The 18,982-nt window shown below is 39.2% G+C and overlaps 1 protein-coding gene across 7 annotated transcripts in view; it reads left to right on the top strand.

Annotated features, from left to right (window-relative positions):
• Positions 1 to 18,982, top strand: part of APP (amyloid beta precursor protein) — a 216,281-nt gene that overhangs the window by 109,782 nt on the left and 87,517 nt on the right. For all 7 annotated transcript variants that reach the window (XM_070407007.1, XM_070407006.1, XM_070407005.1 and 4 more), the window contains exon 6: positions 7,196 to 7,398. In XM_070407007.1, coding sequence (XP_070263108.1) covers positions 7,196 to 7,398 — 203 coding nt within the window. The remainder of the gene's footprint in view (positions 1 to 7,195; positions 7,399 to 18,982) is intronic.

The raw sequence follows: 18,982 nt of genomic DNA, 5'->3' as shown, positions 1-18,982 counted from the left end.
AAATAACAGCAATGTGGTTTTGGTGTCTTGAGCTACCTTTCTGGTAGAACTTGTGACGTAATAAATACAAGACATAGCCACAGCAACTGGGAGCATTTTTTCCTATCCTACACATGAGCACGAGTATGAGATTTTTTTGTATTCATTTATTAAGCTCAAGGGGTGGGGAAGTTACCTTTGTTCCAGAAACACAGAGGGTTGCTAATGCTGGATGCAGCCCATTTTCAGTCATTTCCCGGAAACTGGAGCAGAGACTCACACAAGCTGATGCTCAGCATAAGGAAAGAAATCTTGATCATGATCATGACTGCAATCAGCATAAAATGCTCTTGGTAAAGCTTGATTTGTGAGTGGCACACTGCTAGGTAGAGTTGAAAGCCCGTTTAACTATGGTCTGTGTGCTCCAAGAACTTTTCTCAGAAATAATCACCAGTGGGTAGTATGGAGGGTACGTTTTGCAAATACATTGTCTGCCCTTTGTTAAAGCTTGTGATTGAATCATGAGATACGTGGTGCAACACATTACTTTCCCAGTAGCTTGGGATGTAGAAACAGACATAGCTATACCTGAACTCGGGCCGTTGTGAGGATGCGTGCTTATTAGGAACCAGTACTTTTATCTGTTTTTAAAATTGGGTATAAGTGTTTGTTTGTATTTTAGTGAGTGTTATTTGACTTGGTCTTACTTAGATCTCTGGAGTTGAAATTCTTTGAATGTGTGATCATCTTTCAGCTACTTTTCTGCTTGCATTGTAAGTGGTATTAACAACTCAAGCGGGGGTGGGGGGCAGCTTTAGAGGAATACAAAGTGAATCATACAGATGATAAATTACAGCCTCCCATCTTTGCCAGGGAATGAGTCAAGGAAGATTGGATTTGATGAAACAGCTCATGGCTTTGAGAAGTAACAGTCACGCTGCTGGGTTGGCAGCTCCTAGCACTGTTTGAGGCTGTAACTGTATCCCTGAGTCTTGTACTTAAATGAGAAAACTAATTTGAAAATGATGAATAGGAGAGTAGCAGAAGCTTGCATTCTCTTGAGGGAGCCGGCTGCCAACTTTAATAAAAAAAATGCTGACTTTCTGTATTTAATAAGCATGGGCCACATGTATGTCAAGAAGAAAAACAAAGCACTTTAATAGCCTTAACCAGATTACAGATGTATGGCCAAGCCGGTGGGGCTTCATTTGGTTTCCAGGCAGGGGATGGCTGGAGGTGGGATGCCTTTGAAGTTCAGGGTTGGGTTGCTACCATCTGAGCTCACCTGGCAGTGGCAGTATCACCACCCTTGCTTAGGGCCTGATGGCACAAGCTGCCCTAGTAACAGGATATGGCAGAATCCGAAGACCTGGGGAACAATTCCTTTGTAGGGAATTATTTGGAGAGTTGGATTATTCAGTGCAGAGAATTTTACGCCATTGACACATGAAAGATCTCTCTTTATCCCCCAATGTCTTTTAATTAAACTGTTTAAATTTTCCAAATTAGAAAAAAAAATAGTGGGAATAAAAGAAAATTCAGATCCTTATGATTTTAACTGGTTTCTGGCAATAGTACCCCCAGACACAAATTCCTTGTCGAAACCAATATTTGAAGATTATCTTCATTGGAAAATCCCTAGTTTAATTTAGATGGAATTTCCCATTGTTACATGTAAAGGTGGCCTTTAAAATTCTGGCCAAACCGGTTTGACTCAGTGGATAGAGCATCAGCCTGCGGACTGAAGGGTCCCAGGTTCGATTCCGGTCAAGGGCATGTACCTTGGTTGCAGGCACATCCCCAGTAGGGGGCGTGCAGGAGGCAGCTGATCGATCTCTCTCATCGATGTTTCTAACTCTCTATCCCTCTCCCTTCTTCTCTGTAAAAAATCAATAAAATATATATTTTTTTAAAAATAAAATAAAATTCTGTATTTTTCACTTGTTTTTCCTTTGCCTCAAGATGCACATATTAGCATATTATGCCCAAAGAGGTGTCCTTTACTTGATACAACAATAAACATCATGCTGGATCTTTATTTGGAAGTCGGTTTTATAAAAGTTGGCTTCTAGGAGTCTTAAAATAGGAAGTCAAGCTATAGTGCATGATGCTTCCCTCTCTTAGTCTAAACTAGTAGCAGGATCTTATCACAAAGAGCTCAGCAAAATTTTAATAAGCAATGTTTCCTTGGTCCAATCACTCCCCTACCCATTATCTCACACTGTCAGATAGAACACCTTCCTTTTGGCATAATGACTAATCCCCCACCTCTGGTTTGATGATCATGGCTATTGTAACAAATTTCTTTTTAATTAGGGCTTTTAAAAGTATTATACACCTAGTAATTATTGTATTCAATAATAACAGATAATAACTCCTTAAGCACTTTCTGTCCTAGATGAGGTTGAGAACATTACTAAAATAGGTTTTGAAGGTAAACAGCTAATGGCATTTTTATCTGATAAATTTAAATATGTAGGAGTTCTTTTTTATTTTAGGAAAGCAAAAAATATTAGAAAATATGATTCCCTAGGATTGGAAAACTAATGTGTAATTGCTTTGGGTTCTTTTGGTTATTTTAAATAGAAATTCAGTAGGTATTCAAATAGCAGTAAAGTCATTCTACTTTTCAACTTCTGTTTATTCAAAGACCTTCAATTTTATATTCAAATTGGAGGCCCGATGCACGAAATTCGTGCAAGGGACTCAGCCCTCACATCCCCGGCTTCGTCCAGAAGGTCATTTGGAAGGACATCCAGAAGGTCGTTCAGCTGTCCAGTCTAATTAGCATATTATGCTTTTATTATTATAGATTATATTTCAGAAATAGGTTTTGAAGAATCGTGGTATCTTAAGTAAGGGAAGATATATTAAAGTTACAATCTTTTGCCTCCTGGATCATGCTGTTCATTTGTTTCATTTTAAGTGTTGGTACATCCTTTGAGTGTTGATGGGTCAGCCTCAGTGGTTCTCAGGAGAATTTATAGTCCCTATTATTAGAAAATTGGAGCCATGGAGTCACACACACATGGAAGCACTTGAGGTAGCAACACTGCATTTGCAGTAGTTTAATGCAGTTAGAGCCAATCAGAGGAACAGGATGGTGAGACCACACTTTCATAGCATCTCTTAGAGTCCAACCTCATATGCAACTCACCCTCAGTGCTGAAACACACTTAGCAAACCTGTGAACAGACCGTTCATAACAAGATAGCCTTCCCAACTTCCTTCCATTTGGGAGTGTTCTTACCCAACATGCTCCTGGATACATAGACTCTGTGTGCCCCATTCCTATCTCAAATACTATAGTATTTAGAACCTCTGGGATCTTTAGCCCTGACTCTTAAGTAGGACTGAATATGCTTCTGCTCATGACCCCTTAGCCTTCTTATTAAACGCAGGTACTTCTGAGATGGTCAGCATTTTCAGAGAGTGTTTCTCCTGATTGGAATTTAAAAACCATAAAGACCCTCTATTAGAAATTGACAGACGGGAATGTGATGTGACTATCCCACTGTGTCCCCAAGGGCTTATTTTGTTGTGAGCTGTCTGTTTATAAAGAAATTGCTTTCTGATGCCCAGCCTGGCATGTCCATAAATAGCCCTTCCTCACGTTTTCTTGCCCTGTGAGCAGCTTTCCAAAACTGACTCGCCTTAGTCACATCACAGAGCCAAGCTTTCCAGCCATTGAAGAGAAGGAGCACCTGGCCGGTGTGGCTCAGTGGTTGGGCATTGACCTATGAACCGGTCAGGGCACAGGCCCGGGTTATGGGCTCAATCCCCAGTGGGGGGCGTGCAGGAGGCAGCCGATCAATGATTCTCTCTCATCTTTGATTTTTTTTTTCACTCTCTCGCTCTCCTTTCCTCTCTGAAATCAATAAAAATATTTTTTTAAAAAAGAAGAAGAGAAGGAGGAAAAATCATTTTTTCCCCTTTCTGTCCTTCCTGCTGTTATGAACTCTCCGATTGGCAGTGGTCATGTTGGCATGTTTGGTGTTAAAACATAACCGCGTGCTACTGTTTTAATAGCGTTCAAATAGCTAACTGGATTCATGGACATCTAAATTTAATTCCAGAAATCAATGCTATGGTAATAAGGACTGGGCCTGCATTCTCTTAGGCCTGGTAATCTAATTCCCCCGCCAGCTGAACTATTATGTGTGTCTGTTTCTTGTTATTATGCCTGTGAATTGCTCAGGCAGATGTGGTGATGGAGACGGGCGTATTCCGCTCTTGTTCATGGCTATACCCCGTTCATTTTAACACGGGCTTTCTGTTTGGAGCTTTATACGACATTCAAGTCATAGCAGAGGATGTTGAGGGCGGTTCCTGGGTCATGTTTTAGAACCTCTGGAAGCACATCGCTGTCCTAACCTGGGATTACATTCTTGCCTGTCGCTCCCGTTGTGCTTCAAGACCTCATGCACCCTCACAGTTTAAGAAGAATACTGGTTTCATTTGATTTTTCTCCAGGAATTTTCCACTTAACTTGAAGAAATGACTAGCATTGGTGCCCATTATTTGATTGACAACATAAAAGAGCTCACACATAATAAACTGGCTGATGACTTGCGTCGGTTATCTTTGTTCGCAAGTAGTACGAAATTGAGATTCTGTAGGACACAAATGATATGGAAGTAGACTGGGTGACATTTGGGGCATCTGAGCAATTGTTAAGTTTAAGATTTATTTGCGACGTTGTCTCAAGTGGTAGACTTTTTGTGCAGGAATTCAGGTAGTTAAGAAATCAATGATTGCACCCCATTTATCTCTAAGCAGATGAAGGCTTATACCATCTGATGATCAATGCCAATGTTTTCTCTTCCTCCTCTTCTTACTCATTTCTTGTGGAAATCAGATTTCAAGCATATTAGGGAAAGAGAACAGGTTTCCATGGAGTAGGAAATGTTAAAATAACTGATTAATGTCTTCTGTATTTTAAAAAATATATATTTCTTTATTGATTTCAGAGAGGAAGGGAGAGGGAGAGATAGAAACATCAATGATGAGAGAGAATCAGTGATTGGTTGCCTCCTGCACTCCCCCTACTGGGGATCTAGCCGCAACCCAGGCATGTGCCCTTGGCCAGAATCAAACCTGGGGCCCTTCAGTCTGCAGGCTGATGCTCTATCCACTGAGCCAAACCGGCTAGGGCAAGGTCTTCTGTATTGACACTTCATTTGTCAATACACTAATAGTTCATTATTATGTTACTCAGTTTAATCAGCTTCTCTTTATTCTATTTTTTAGACACATGCTTCACCACGTTTGTATGTATTTATTACCCCCTGCATCATATTGAATCAAAATTGGAAAGGCATTTCACTGGGGGTTATACACATTTTTATTGACCTTCCATTTATAAAAGATCTTGAAAATCTGAGTTAGAAATGGAAATTCCTTCTCATGCTATATCATCTCTGCACATATCTTTTCCTTTTCCACCCTCAGCAAAATTAGCTGTGGCTGTTCTGTCAGACTTTCAGTGTTTGAAAGCCTGTCTCTGTCTTCCTTTCTGTCTTCCTAGATCAGGGAAACCTGTTCTGTGTCCCCAATATATTTGAAATCTGATTTTCTGTATCTGCCCAACTCACACTAGTATTCCAAGGCTCCGGGTTGGGTCTGACACAAACTTTCCAAGAAGAAGGGTTCCTCTCCTTTCTTCATCAATATGCTTCTCCTTGCAGGCAAGAATCGGCATTGAGGTCATAATCCTCCCCTGCTGTCTCTTTTTCTGGGGAGAGTTAAATGTCAAATGGCAGCCCTCAGTCCTGTTTCTGTGGTGCTTCTTGTCCAATAAGAACCAGGGTAGAAGCTTCGCTATGTCAAAATCCTCCACCACCTCTACATCTTTTTCTTGTATTGGTTTTGTCATCTGAAGGAGGAAGAACCGTCTATTTCTCCTTTATCTGGCCAGATGGTATGTGATGGACTTCCACCATTTAACGCTTTTCATTCCTGTCTTCATTTATCATCTTTCAAATGCTCTCAACCGTTTCTGCGCTGGCAGGTACATGATTGCCAAAAGGATATCTTAGTAGGACTTTGTGATTTTGTTCCAGATATGCCCATCTTTTGCCTCCCAAACTGCTGATTTAAAACTCACCATTGTATATTACTGTATAGTAGTATACATATTTAATGCCATAAATATTATTTCTGGTCTAGTTCCCAAGTATACTGTGACTTACTGGCTCCCTTACTATTATTCTCAGTATTGCATATTTCAGTGGCTCTCAGAATATTGTTCCCTGATCACCAGCATAAGCATCATCTGGGAACTTGTTAGAAATGCAGTTTCTCAGGCTGAATCTTACACCCACTGAATCAGAAGCTCTGGGTAGGGTACCCAGTGGTCTGTGTTTTAAGGCCTTCCGGGTAATTCTGATACTCAGTAAAATTTAAGAACCACTAAATACCCAATAGTCTCCAAAGCTTACACAAGTAATAAGACTAAGGAGCACAACTATAAACTTTCAGTAGGCATTGCTGACCGTGGGGTTTTACAGATTTATTTAAGCCATTTCTTCACCCTTTGTTTCCAGTTTAAACTTTTAATAGCAATATTTGAATCTACTTCTGCCTACACTTCTTGAGTATTTATATGCAGATGCTGAGTGGTATTTTCATATACATTATGAGAAGTCATCTCCATAACTCAATAAACTCCGTTTGGTATCCCTCTCCCTCCTATTTAATAGACTTTATTTTTTATAGAAGTTTAGGTTTACAGTCAAGGTGAGCAGGAAGTAGAGACCTCCTCTCCACCCCCTTTTCCCTGGCTCCCTCCCCTCATTTCCTTTATTGTTAACATTTGCATTGTGTGTCCCCTGTTACAGCATTTTACAGAGAAATAAACTGCCCTAACAGTTCATGAGCTCTGCCTCTCCTTCTTTTCCTTCTTACCCTGCACCCAGGCAACCACTGCTTTTTATGGTCTCCATCATTGTGCTTTTTCCAGAATGTCAGATAGTTGGGATCATGATATCTTCTTTCTTAACTGCATAAACTGAGAGTAGCTGTGGGCAAAGGTTAAGAAGCTGCACACCTACTCAGCTGGGATCATACTTGGAACTGCAGGCTTCACACCTCATGAGCATTTTTAATTCAGTGCACATTCCCTCTCAAATTTCCAGCATGCCAGTTGTTGATTTTTTTTTCCTTTCCTGAAACCTGTTTAAATGACCCTCACTGTTCCTTCTCTTTCCTGCTCCAGTGACGACAAAGTCGTGGAAGTCACAGAGGAGGAGGAAGTGGCTGATGTTGAGGAAGAAGAAGCTGAGGACGATGAAGACGATGAGGATGGTGAGGAGGTAGAGGAAGATACTGAAGAACCCTATGAAGAGGCCACGGAGAGAACCACCAGCATCGCCACGACCACCACCACCACCACAGAGTCTGTGGAAGAGGTGGTCCGAGGTAATCCACTGTTTACAGGGATTTTCTTTCTTGGGGGAAAATGAAAACATCATAGCAACATTGGACATTTCTATCCAGTCTACTGCCACTGTCTTCCCAACCAAAAACAAAATTCAATCAACAGGTCTTATGCTTGTTGAACTCTTTTTGGTTAACAAGCAGTGCACCAATTCATTTCCAAGAATGTGAAGTCCTTAGGACACAGTCTATTCTGGACCTTGTATATGCAAATCCCAGCTTGTTCTGCAAAACCCATTTAACCAAGTGTTGACAAAGGCTGTTAATTAGGTGACCTCCTTGGTATTTCCCTGGCGGTGGGTGTGTATTACACTCGATTGTGTGTTACCTCTTTCACCACCTCGGCTATGAGCTTGAGGGCAAGGACTAGAATTTACTTAGTATTGCGCAGAGTGCCTGGCTTATAGAAAGTTTCAATAAATATGAGTTGAGTGAGTAGTTGCAATTATATTGAATGAAAGAAGAAAAGGGATATTTGGTGAATATAACATTATTTTTTGCTGTGGAATTTAACTTGGCTGATTTGTGTTGTCTTTATTTTATTGGGACGTGACGGTGCCTTCTCAGAGAGGTTGACTTTCTTTTTCTGTTTAATGAATACTCCTATTGGGAATGTTGGCAACTGAATGAGCTCCAAGGCTTCCTTTTTGTCCCAATGAAATAAAAGCAAGCATTGAGCTTTCGGTAAACAACCAAATGTTATTATAGCAACTAGTGAGTTCTTGGGTTGAGTTTCTTAAACAGTATTTATATGTTTTACAGATAGTAAAAAATAGTCCTAGAATTAGATCAAGTGATGATGGAGGGAATTAGTGAGTTTCGATATATTGCAAATACTTTTAATGTCTACCCCCAAATATTGCAACAGTGTAAGTCTTCCTCTTGCTTTTTATTAAGGTAAAAATTATGTTGGCTCTGTTGTTATATTTTAGAGATTAAAATGGGATATTTTCTCTGCCTCACGGAGATATCCTAATGATCACTATGGTATCTTCTCTCCGTTGCATTTTTATAACTTTATTGATATGCAATTTACATATGAAATTCACTAATTTTAAGTATATAAGTGTGTGATTCGGCAGCTTTGATACGTTTACCAAATTGTACAACCATTATCATAATCCAATCTTGGAACATTTTCATCATCTCAGTAAAATCCCTCCTCACACCCATTCATAGTTAATCCTTGTTCTCACCCCAGCTCTGAGTAACTACTATCTACTTTCTGTCTCTGCAGATTTGCCTTTTCTAGACATTTAATATAAGGAGGATTACATGGTCTTTTGGTGTCTGGCTTCTTTCACTTAACATAGTGTTTTTGAGGTTCTGCATTTCTTCAACTGTAGCTTTTAAAACTGAGATTATTCTGAGTTGAATGCTCAGAGTTAGCTTAAAACATTGTAGGTATTGCATATTTTTTAAAAGAAGAAAGATATAGTCCAAGATGGATTTTTTATCATTCCCTACTTAATGACAACTTTATATTCAATTTAGCACATTAGTGCTTGTGTAAGTTGATATACATGTAAGCAAATGCACACTTTGATCCACTGCTTTCAAATACCCGTGGAATCCTTTTCCACGTATTTTCCATACACCTAGTAGGACTATCTGTGGCAGATCTGGCCAAATGAACTTGTTAGCTTCTATTTTCCTAGTAGGGAAAGACATTTTTCAGGGCTTTTCTTTTTGAAACCTGAAAGGCATGTGACTACAAATAACAACAGCTAGTAATCTGCAGTAGCATTGAAGTTCTTGTGTCCCCATCAAGACAGCTATTTATATAACAAATGCCCATTTATTCAGCATTAGCTTTTGGAGCTCCTGTTTGGTATAAGCCATTTTCTACACTCAGTGGATCATATGATGAAAACACATGAGATGACTGACCCTCACAGATGTTAAAGTCTAATAGAAAATGTAAGTCAAAGAAACACACAGTCAACTGCATTGTATAAAGTATGGGCCCAGAGCCTACTTCAAAGAGTAAGACATGGATCGGGGAAAGATTTACGGAGGAGAGGACATTGGAAATAGAATTGGAAGGGGTGATGGTGGGTCTACCAATGGCTTTTGTTATCAGGTGCTTTCGAGTTGGTAGGAGTAGAAAAACAAATACAGTGCCATCAGAAGATACATGGCAAGTATGGTCATTAACTGAAGGTGATCAGTTCAGGACCTATTATGTTTCTGGTAAAAACAATGAAGAGATTTTGGGTTGATGTTACCGCTGTTGAGAGGGTGGTGGGTGAATAGGAATTGACATAACTCATGCATTACAATGAAAATAAGTCACACAGACTTAAGCCCATATGCAGACCAAGACAGAATTCTCTTGCAATAGTACAGTCTTGTTATGTTATGTTCTAAATATGTCCAGTTCTTTTTGCTTCAATTTCCCTCTGAATGTAGCATTATTCTATACTAGAGGCCAGGTGCATGAAATTCGTGCGCAGGTAGGGTCCCTAGGCCTGGCCAGTGATCAGGGCTGATCGGGGCCTTCTAGCTGCCAGCTGGGGCCTTCCTTCCCTGGCTGCCGGCTGGGGCCTTCCTTCATTTTGTGCCACCCCCTTGTGGTCAGTCCATGTCATGGCAAGCAATAGAACTCCCAGTCTCCTGGTCGAACTCCCACAAGGACACTTTGCATATTAGCCTTTATATAGAGAGATTAACATAGAAATTGAAAGGACATATGTTATAATATTTTCTATAGAAAGACAGAGGCAAGTAAAAGAAGACTTATTTATTATAAAAATCTTCAGGGTAGAGCTACGAAAGAAACTAGTCTTAAAAGATAAGTTAATAATGTTGATGGCAAGAAGAGGATGAAAACAACTTTCTAAAAGCAAATGCCTAGTCATTTAAAGGTACTGATTGTTAATACCAGAAATAGAAGAGCCTTCAGTGGGAATTCATGCATCCCCATCTAAGAAACCTGAAATGGCTGAAACCTATGATGGAGGCAAGTCTTTCTTGGGAAGGAGGCCTTAGGGGAGAGACATGTTATGGTATATTGTGTCCACATCAGAGAGTGTTCTGTATTCCCAGCTAATTTCAATAAAGGAGTACAGTTTGGAATGGTAACATTGAAGGGTCCAGCTACATAGAGCCCTTTTCCTCCACAAAGCCCGTTTTCTCCCTCCTTTGTTTGGCGTAGAAGAGGAGTAATGGTGCTTCACTGATGGAGACCAAAGGCAATGCATGGGTGATGCCTAACTTTACAAAACCCTAATTACAAGTATCCTGCTCCTGTGCTGAAAATGAAAATCAGAAGTGACCTGCAAAGAAGAGAGACTGAAAGAGACTTATAATCTAGTTTTCAATGTTTATGTTTCAGTGCCTGAGAGAAAATGTGATTTACAACCGTACTTAATAAGAAAATTGTTTCTTCATTACCAATACATTGCCACTGACATGAGTCCTTATTGTGCTTCATAAAAAAGAACACACACACACAAAAACTCAATACTTTTGTAACCAGTTAAAATTTGAAAGAAATAGGCAGGGGGAAGAAAAATATGGGACATATTTCAGCAGGGTCATAAAATTTCTAGCCATTTTGTATCAGAAGCAATGACGTCAAAGTGTAAGATATGAGTCCTAACCGTGTTACTGACTCCAGAAGAGAAAGGTATTACTTGGAAGAGCGCACACTACATCCATTAGGCTTTAGGATTCACTGTTTTGAGTTGTTAAAATAATGAAAATAAACTTGGATATTGATCTAATAAGCCAATACCAATTTGAATAAAGCAATAGTGTATTTAGACACTTGTTCCTAATTTTCTGTGTTTTGAGAAGGAATTACACTCCATAGACCCACCCAAGACGTCAGGGTAATTTCTGGCATCAGGGTTAATTTCATGAACTTAACTCTCACTTAAACATGTATATTGTAATAAATGACCTAATCTTTGATGTAATCTAGCCAGTTTTGTCCATCCAACGTAACTGTTTTTCCCCCTTATGTTCACTTACTCGGCAGATAGTCCCTCTGTCCTTGCTGATTGCCGGGCACAGTGGAAGGAAGATGTAATGGGAAGTTGGCCCTGACAGGGTTGTGGCAGCTGGGGCTGGGATTCTTGTGTTTTCAGAATCACCACTCCCCTTGCCCTTTAGTGTAATGGTTCTGACTCTGAGTCCTTATAACTCGGTTGTGTGGTAGAAACTATTTTCCCATTTAAAGCCAAGGCCACTGAGGCCTAGAGACTTTTCTTTTAAATTGCCGGTAGCGACAAAGCTGCTACACTCATGTCAAAACTTTGCTGTTTTGCTTGTAAATACACACTGTTTCAGATGACCCTGTGCTCCCTTATAGCTGTGTATTCCTTTGCTATAGGCATATATTCATCTTACTGTTATTTCACACTGAGCATAGTGATTGGGAATCAGCAAACTATGGCCATGTTTTCTAATTCAGTGGTCGCCAACCAGTGGTCCGTGGACCACTGGTGGTCCGTGAGGTCCAAAAGGTTGGCGACTGCTGTAATCTAATTAAAAGGTTGTACTAGGACACAGGCAACCCATTTGTTTACATCTTATCTGTGGTTGCTTTCATGGTACAGAAGCAGAGTGGAGTGAATACCATATAACCCGCAAAGCTAAAAATATTTGCTATCTGGGCCTTTATAAAAAACCTCTGGTACTGATCATTAGGAAAATACTATGAAGCTCTTTATATTTCAGATACTGTATGTCTAGTTCATTTCATGAGGGTAGTTTTGTTATGGTTAGAGGCAGACTAAGTAGAGTGTTTAAGAGGATTATTTTATTTTCATTTTGTTTTCTTTTTTTATGTTTTTAGCTTTAAAATTTTATTGAAATTCAGGTTTAGAACTTAACAATTTAATACAATAGTATAATGAATATTTTCTAACCAATATTCTCACCTGCTTTATATGATTTCTGGGTACAACTTTTAAGAATTAATACTTTCTGCCTAATTTTCCATAATATGCCAGTTATACATTCATTAAAATCTCAGATACTTTTCTAAAATTGTTCTTATCTCAATGTTGAATTTTTAAAAATAAGCTCTAAAATATTGAAAATTTCAGGCATTAATATTGCAGCCACTGTTATACAGAAAAGAAAAAAGTTTACAATCTTAACTGTTTAAAATTATTAACATTTATTGTAGTAGTGTAATATGAATTTTTAACCATTTCCTACTGAAGCATGTCCAAAATCTGAGAGAGGATTTTTGATCATTGTGTGGGCGTGGGCCAGTTACGTAACCTTGGCAAGTCTGTCTCACGTGTGTAGTGTAGATGCATGTTTGTTGTAACAATTACTTTAGATAATTCGTTTTAGGTACTGACGGCATATATGCCTGGCCCATGGTATTTCAGTTTGTTTTACAAGAATAGACTTCCCAGAGTCGAATCTTGGCTCTCCAACGTACTATGTAAATTTGTATCAATTGTGTAACAGTTGGGCCTCATTGCTGCCCTCTGTAAAGTAGTGTTTATAATAATACCTACCTCATTTTAATCACTTTGTGAGGATTGAGTGAAATTATCCATGGGAAACATTTAGTACAGTTACTGGTAGACGGTAAGTGCTCAGCTGACAAGGTGCTACGGTTGTCATGGTTATAAGCATTATGTATTCTGATCCTCCAGAGAAGTAATATTTACTACGAATTAGAAATGCCAACAATAAGCCATCAAATTGTCCTTTTAATTATAAAAGGCTTAAATGCAGCATCCACATTATTTTTTTTTTGCAATAAGAGAAGTGGTATAAAAGAGGTACAGTCTATGCTCAGTGATCTTGCCTGGATTGTCAGCTTTCTTCATTATGTTTCCCAATGAAAATAAAAGCTTTGATATTTCTAGTGTTATGGAATACTGCAAGAACAATATTAAGTTCAGATTTCTGAGAAGTCTGGGTTTTCATAGACTTAAATATGAGTAAGACAGTTGTTATTGGTATTGGATTTAGGGCAAACTTATTAAAGCCGCTTTAATGTTGCTTAAGACAGAACTGCAAGGCAAAATTAAGTTTCTGATACATATATTTATTTGACTCTTACAACTCTACCAAAGTATGTTATGTCCCTCACTAGATATGGGCGAGCTTCTTTTAATAAGCTAAAACCTATGCAGCTTTTGACTAATCCTTTCCCTCTGGTCCTTACAAAGTGGTTGAATCTCATCCGTCTATTTTTGACATTTCAACTGCACAAAGAAGGTGTGGTTGATTATGGTGCTTCTCAAACAATATTTATGCAAGTCATCTGGACACTTGCTAAACGCAGATCCTGAACCAGTAGGTCTGGTGTGGGTCTTGAGAACCAGGTGATGCTGGCTCTACTGGTCCTTGGGCAGCTGTTCCAGGAATAGTCTCTAGTAGCATTTCATGTCCCACATACTGTGCAGATTTAGGAGGAAGAGGCAGGGACTAAGAAACTAAAAGGGAAAACCTTCCTTTTCTATGGTGTTGTTCTTAATATACTATCAAATGTCACCAAGCATGAAAGAACCCTGATATGTCTACCCACTAAGCAATTTTGTAATAATTCAACTGTCAAGACAAAGCAAATTAGAAAATTCTTAGAATTTCCCTCCCTATATAATTGTTTCTAGTTTCATTTGTGCCCCATTGCCTCTCAGTGGTGTGGCACAGCCAACTCCTACTAGCCTGTAAACGCTGATATGAAAGTACTGAAGAATTTTGTGAGCCACAGCCATTGGTAGCGTGACATTCCAATGGAGGGAGTATTGACACCATGGACATTGGCAAACAATATAAATCAGTGTTTTGTTTTTTTGCAGACAACCACATCTTCCCTCAGACTCAATAAGAACAATCACTTTCTCCTGTCTCATTCAGAGTTTAGAGCTTCCAGTCATACTGTGTTGGGCTTCAGACTAGCCACACAGCTTAGAGAAAAACAAGTTTATTCCACAACAAAGAGGAAACAAAGGTATCAGGAAGTCATAGTGGTGCTCTATTGTCAGTGCTTTCCAACACCATCGACACAAGAGCGCTGATTAATAGTCTAGATGTGTACTTTACAAGTACATCTCCTCAGGTGGTGTTTTATAAATAGCCTTCCATCATGGAGGGACATGAGAATCAGGTCAGGTATATTTAGAGTGATAGATGTATTGGATAGCCCGAGAGAATCAACACAATTCAGTTAAAGGCAAGTCTACTGCACATATCTTCTAGAGACTTTCGTGACAAATTAGCACCCGTCATAATGAGTCAGTGATTTCATTACTAGCACAGCTGTTCCCTTCATTTGTTTATATATTTCAGCCCATATTTCAGGCTTACATGAGATTTGTCATGAGACTTTAGTTGGAGCCTGCTTGCCTAATTTTACATGCCTCTTTTCAGTAAAATATGATTAGCAGGTAATAAATATCTGACAACTTATTGCCCTGATCAGAGGAATTTTCTATTGGCTGTGTTTTTTATGACTACTTGCTCATATTTGCAAGCACATTATAAATTCTCTTTTCCATTAAAAGTATCTACTTTGTGAAAAAAAATTCTAATTCTTAAAAAATAGCCAGTTTTCTAGTGTGTTGATTTTTTAAAAATTTTTCATCCATAAGAATCAAACACAAACTGTCTACTCATTCTTTAACAGAATATAGTATCGGTTCTAATAACTTAGGCTCATGAAGTTTCATCCTATAGCACTACTAGCAATAACTTAATCAGGCTAAAATCTAAAGTTAGTATAAGTGATATTGGGGTCATTTGTTTTCGTTTTTAATAGATTGCACGATTAGGTAGATATAGAAACACTGATTCAAAATATTAATTCTATTGGCCTGGTGCACAAAATTTGTGCGGGGGGGGGGGGGGGTTCCCTCAACCCAGCCTGCAGTCTCTACAATCAGGGACCCCCTTGGGGGATGTCTGACTGCCAGTTTAGGCCCAATCCCACAGGGATTAAGTCCAGATCTTGCAATCTGGGACCGCTGGCTCCTAACCGCTCACCTGCCTGCCTGCCTGATGGCCCCTAACTGCCTCTGCCTGCCTGCCTGATCTTGCCTCCAACTGGCCTCCCCTGCCGGCCTGATTTTGCCCCCAATGGCCCTCCCCTGCTGGCCTGATCTCGCCCCCAACTGCCCTCCCCTGCCGGCCTGATCATCCCTAACTGCCTCTGCCTTGGCACCCACCACCATGGCTTTGTCCGGAAGGAACTCAGACATTGGGAAGATGGCCAGTTGCCCAGTATAATTAGCATATTACCCTTTTATTAGTGTAGATAAGCATATTTAGTATATTTCAGTATCCCTGTCATTATATTCATTTTATTTTATTGTTAACATTAAAGAGCTGACTTATGAGATCAAATTATATTTGTCTTCTTTCCTTTACCCTTTCTGTGTTAAAATTGCAAAATATGTAAATTTTAACTCAAGGAATGTAGATATATTTGTATGAACTTTAATTGTGCATATATTCTTGCAGCATTTGGAGAAACTATGCTTCATAACTTTTTTGTATGCTTCATAATTTTTTTACAATATCAGAATATTCAATTCCTAGCTTTTTGTAAAAACTCTAGTTTGATTAGTAAGTTGGATTATTCAAGTGGTTGCTATTTATAAATTTAAACTTCATACATTCCATGGTTTGGAATAATACAGGTTTTTATTTTACATACACTCCTATAGTCTGAGAATAATTAAAATTTAATTATTAAAATGAAATAATAAAAAGCTTTCCATTATTCTAAAATTATCCTTCAGTTAGTGCTTATTTGAAGCTAATTATTTGCTAATCTGTTAACTTTGCTTTTGAAAATGGCAATATAATTATCATATATTTGAAAGTGGGGATTTTTCTCCCCATCCTAGCTTGACACTTTCACAGCTGTCTTCATGCTGAATTTTTTAAAAAGTGTAAAATTAGCATTCTAATTTTGGTTGTCCACAAAAAATTGCTCCAATTTGAAATCCATTCAGAGTTAATATTTTGTGATTAAGCATTATATTTTGGACAGTGAATTACATAATCATTTTATATAATGTAGGGAGCTCTCGCTCTGCTTCTACCTTGTGTTTGTGTAATACTGGTTTTTACCAAATGCAGTTTAGTGTTGAAACCAGCACAGATCTCAGCAAGGACCTACCTTACAAAGATCAAAAAAGCATAGAAACATTGTCCCCAGTGTCCACACCAAAGTCATGAAGCTATTTGAGGCCATTCCAGGTCAGGAGTTCAGCAGCTGCAATAATGTCTCAAGAGCCAGCAAAACATCCTCCAGTTGGAGATTTTGTCACTCTCTCATTGCTTTTTTTGATTGATGCGTTAAGACTCTCTCTGGAGATTTCAGCAAGACTAGGGGACCCATCTTGTAGTTCTTTCTGTTTCCTTAGTTGGCATATAAATGGATTTTGAGTTCTGGATGCTTTTTCTCAGTGATTGGGGCACTACACATTAGTTATAACAAAGGGTTTCATAGCCATTTAGAAAAAGACAGAAGAAAAATAGGAAAACAAAAGTATATTGTAATGTCATTTGAGTTCTGGACCGAGAGGTTTTGCCTCTATCGGAAGTAAGAAATTGTTACTAGTTTACACCAGGCAAATAGCTATCACAGATTATCTCCTTTGATGGTCATTCTTTCATCTCATTACTTGCACCCACCTGAAATTCTACCACTTTTATTTAGTGCATAGGAGATACCGCAAAGGCATGCTTCCTGGCCTGCAGAGCTGTGATGTGTAATGGGGCCTGTGGCAGACAGGCGTCAGAAGACACTTGTTTGGTGCTCTGAGAGGTATAAAATGGGAGGATCAGCTTGCATTGTTGAGGCATGGTGACTTGTCGCCTGTGCTCCTGTGACTTCGGGTCATACATTCTGTGCCTTCCTTGAGAGTGGCCACTTGTGACTCCAGTGCCAACGCCAACCAAGTGAAGTCTCAGAACACACCATTGCCTTGTAGTCTTGTTGGAATCAGTACTGCCTGAGGAAGAGATGAATGAGAAGTGTTATCGCCTCTTAGAAAAAGAAACATTTACATGCATGTGTACAAATTGGTGAGGGAGATACAGAGAAGGGGGAAAACCAACCTACTGTTATTTATTACAACTAAAGATATAAAGTCCAGGAGCGGAGACAGCTGGTGGCTGTGGTTGGCAGATACCCCACACGTGGGACTTGGTTTTTCACACTGCAGCCCAGAAGCTGCTTTGTCAGTAACTCGGAGAGGATTAGACCCCCCAAAACTAACTTACCCTTTAGAAGTCAGAATGCTAGTCCTTTAATTTGGGGAAGATAAATCGAATTGCCTAATGGGTGGGATACTTAGCCTCAACAGGTTGGCAGATTTTTGTCTTATAAGAGAATTCTATGCATAAAAAAACTAAATTGTGTTGCCTGGAGAGCATGGACTTCCAAAGCAACAGTACTGACTGAGATGATTTAATAATGAGTGACATTGAACTTGATGCCCTTGGAGCCTGGTGGTTCCATCTGAAAACCATCTAAGAGAGCTGGAGTCGTCTTGCATAGCTGTACCCCGGACATTTCTCCTGCAGAGAGTTTGACACTCATCTCTGGGGCTCAGGGCTGACTGGCCCTCCCAACTCTGTTGACACCATCACGATGGCAGCAGCTTGTGGTTTTGCCATCAGCTCTTTGCCTTGGTTGGAAAGATCAATGAGTGGTGTGTATGGGGAAGCAAAACAGTAGTTCTCTTTGCCCTCCTTGTGGATCTTTGTCTTTGAGTACTTGATTATGGTCAGTCTTGAATACTCCTCATTTGGAAGCTCTGGGTTTTGTATGGCTTTTATCTTTTAGAAGAAGGTTGCTTTCCATGTTCTGTTAAGAATAAGCAAGACACTTGTGTTTACTAAGGTATCAGCAGGCTCTCTGTAATCCTGCCTGCAGCCTGGCATTTCCATGGAATATACATGGGAGGTAGGTCTCTTATTCTAATCAAAGTAAAATGGAAGTGTTTACTACACTTTGAGTCCATCAGGAATTAGGGAGGGTGTCAAAGCATGGTGACAGGTAAGATGTGTTTGAATGTAAAACAACGCATGGTTTGTATTAACAAATTAGAGTTGCTTGATTCTGTTTTATTGTTTGGAACATTATTGTTCAAGGGACAGGTAAATATACAAATAATAGTGTTTTTTTAATTAGAGATCATGTAATTGACATTAAGTCACATTGACAGATATTACATATACTTTCAAATATCATCAGTCATTGGACAGCTGAAAACTGGATCACCTTCAAAATAAGTGTAATTATTTTGTGCTTCAAGTCAAGGCAGTTGTTATTAAAGAAAATCAGATATTTGTGAGAGATTGAAGTTTTTGCACCCTCACCAGACACAATCCTTTTACCTGCAGAGTAATTTAAAGTTACTATAAAGGAAAAGTTTATTTTTCAAAGTGAAGAAATGTTTTGATGTGCAGATACCTCGAGGCCTTTCATATTAATCTAAAAGCAGCTGAAAGATTGGTTCACCTTCGGCTGGAACCCTCTTATTACCACAGAGAGCTGCACATGAAACCAGCTCTGAATGCACTGCTTTGTTTCTGAGGTAATCCTGCTGGGTCATTAAATTCCTCCGTAACG

Source organism: Myotis yumanensis, unplaced genomic scaffold (assembly GCF_028538775.1).
Source record: "Myotis yumanensis isolate MYYU_CA2020_CCGP unplaced genomic scaffold, mMyoYum1.0.hap1 SCAF_2, whole genome shotgun sequence".
NCBI classification, from domain to species: domain Eukaryota; kingdom Metazoa; phylum Chordata; class Mammalia; order Chiroptera; family Vespertilionidae; genus Myotis; species Myotis yumanensis.
This window is presented reverse-complemented; position numbering and strand designations above follow the sequence as displayed.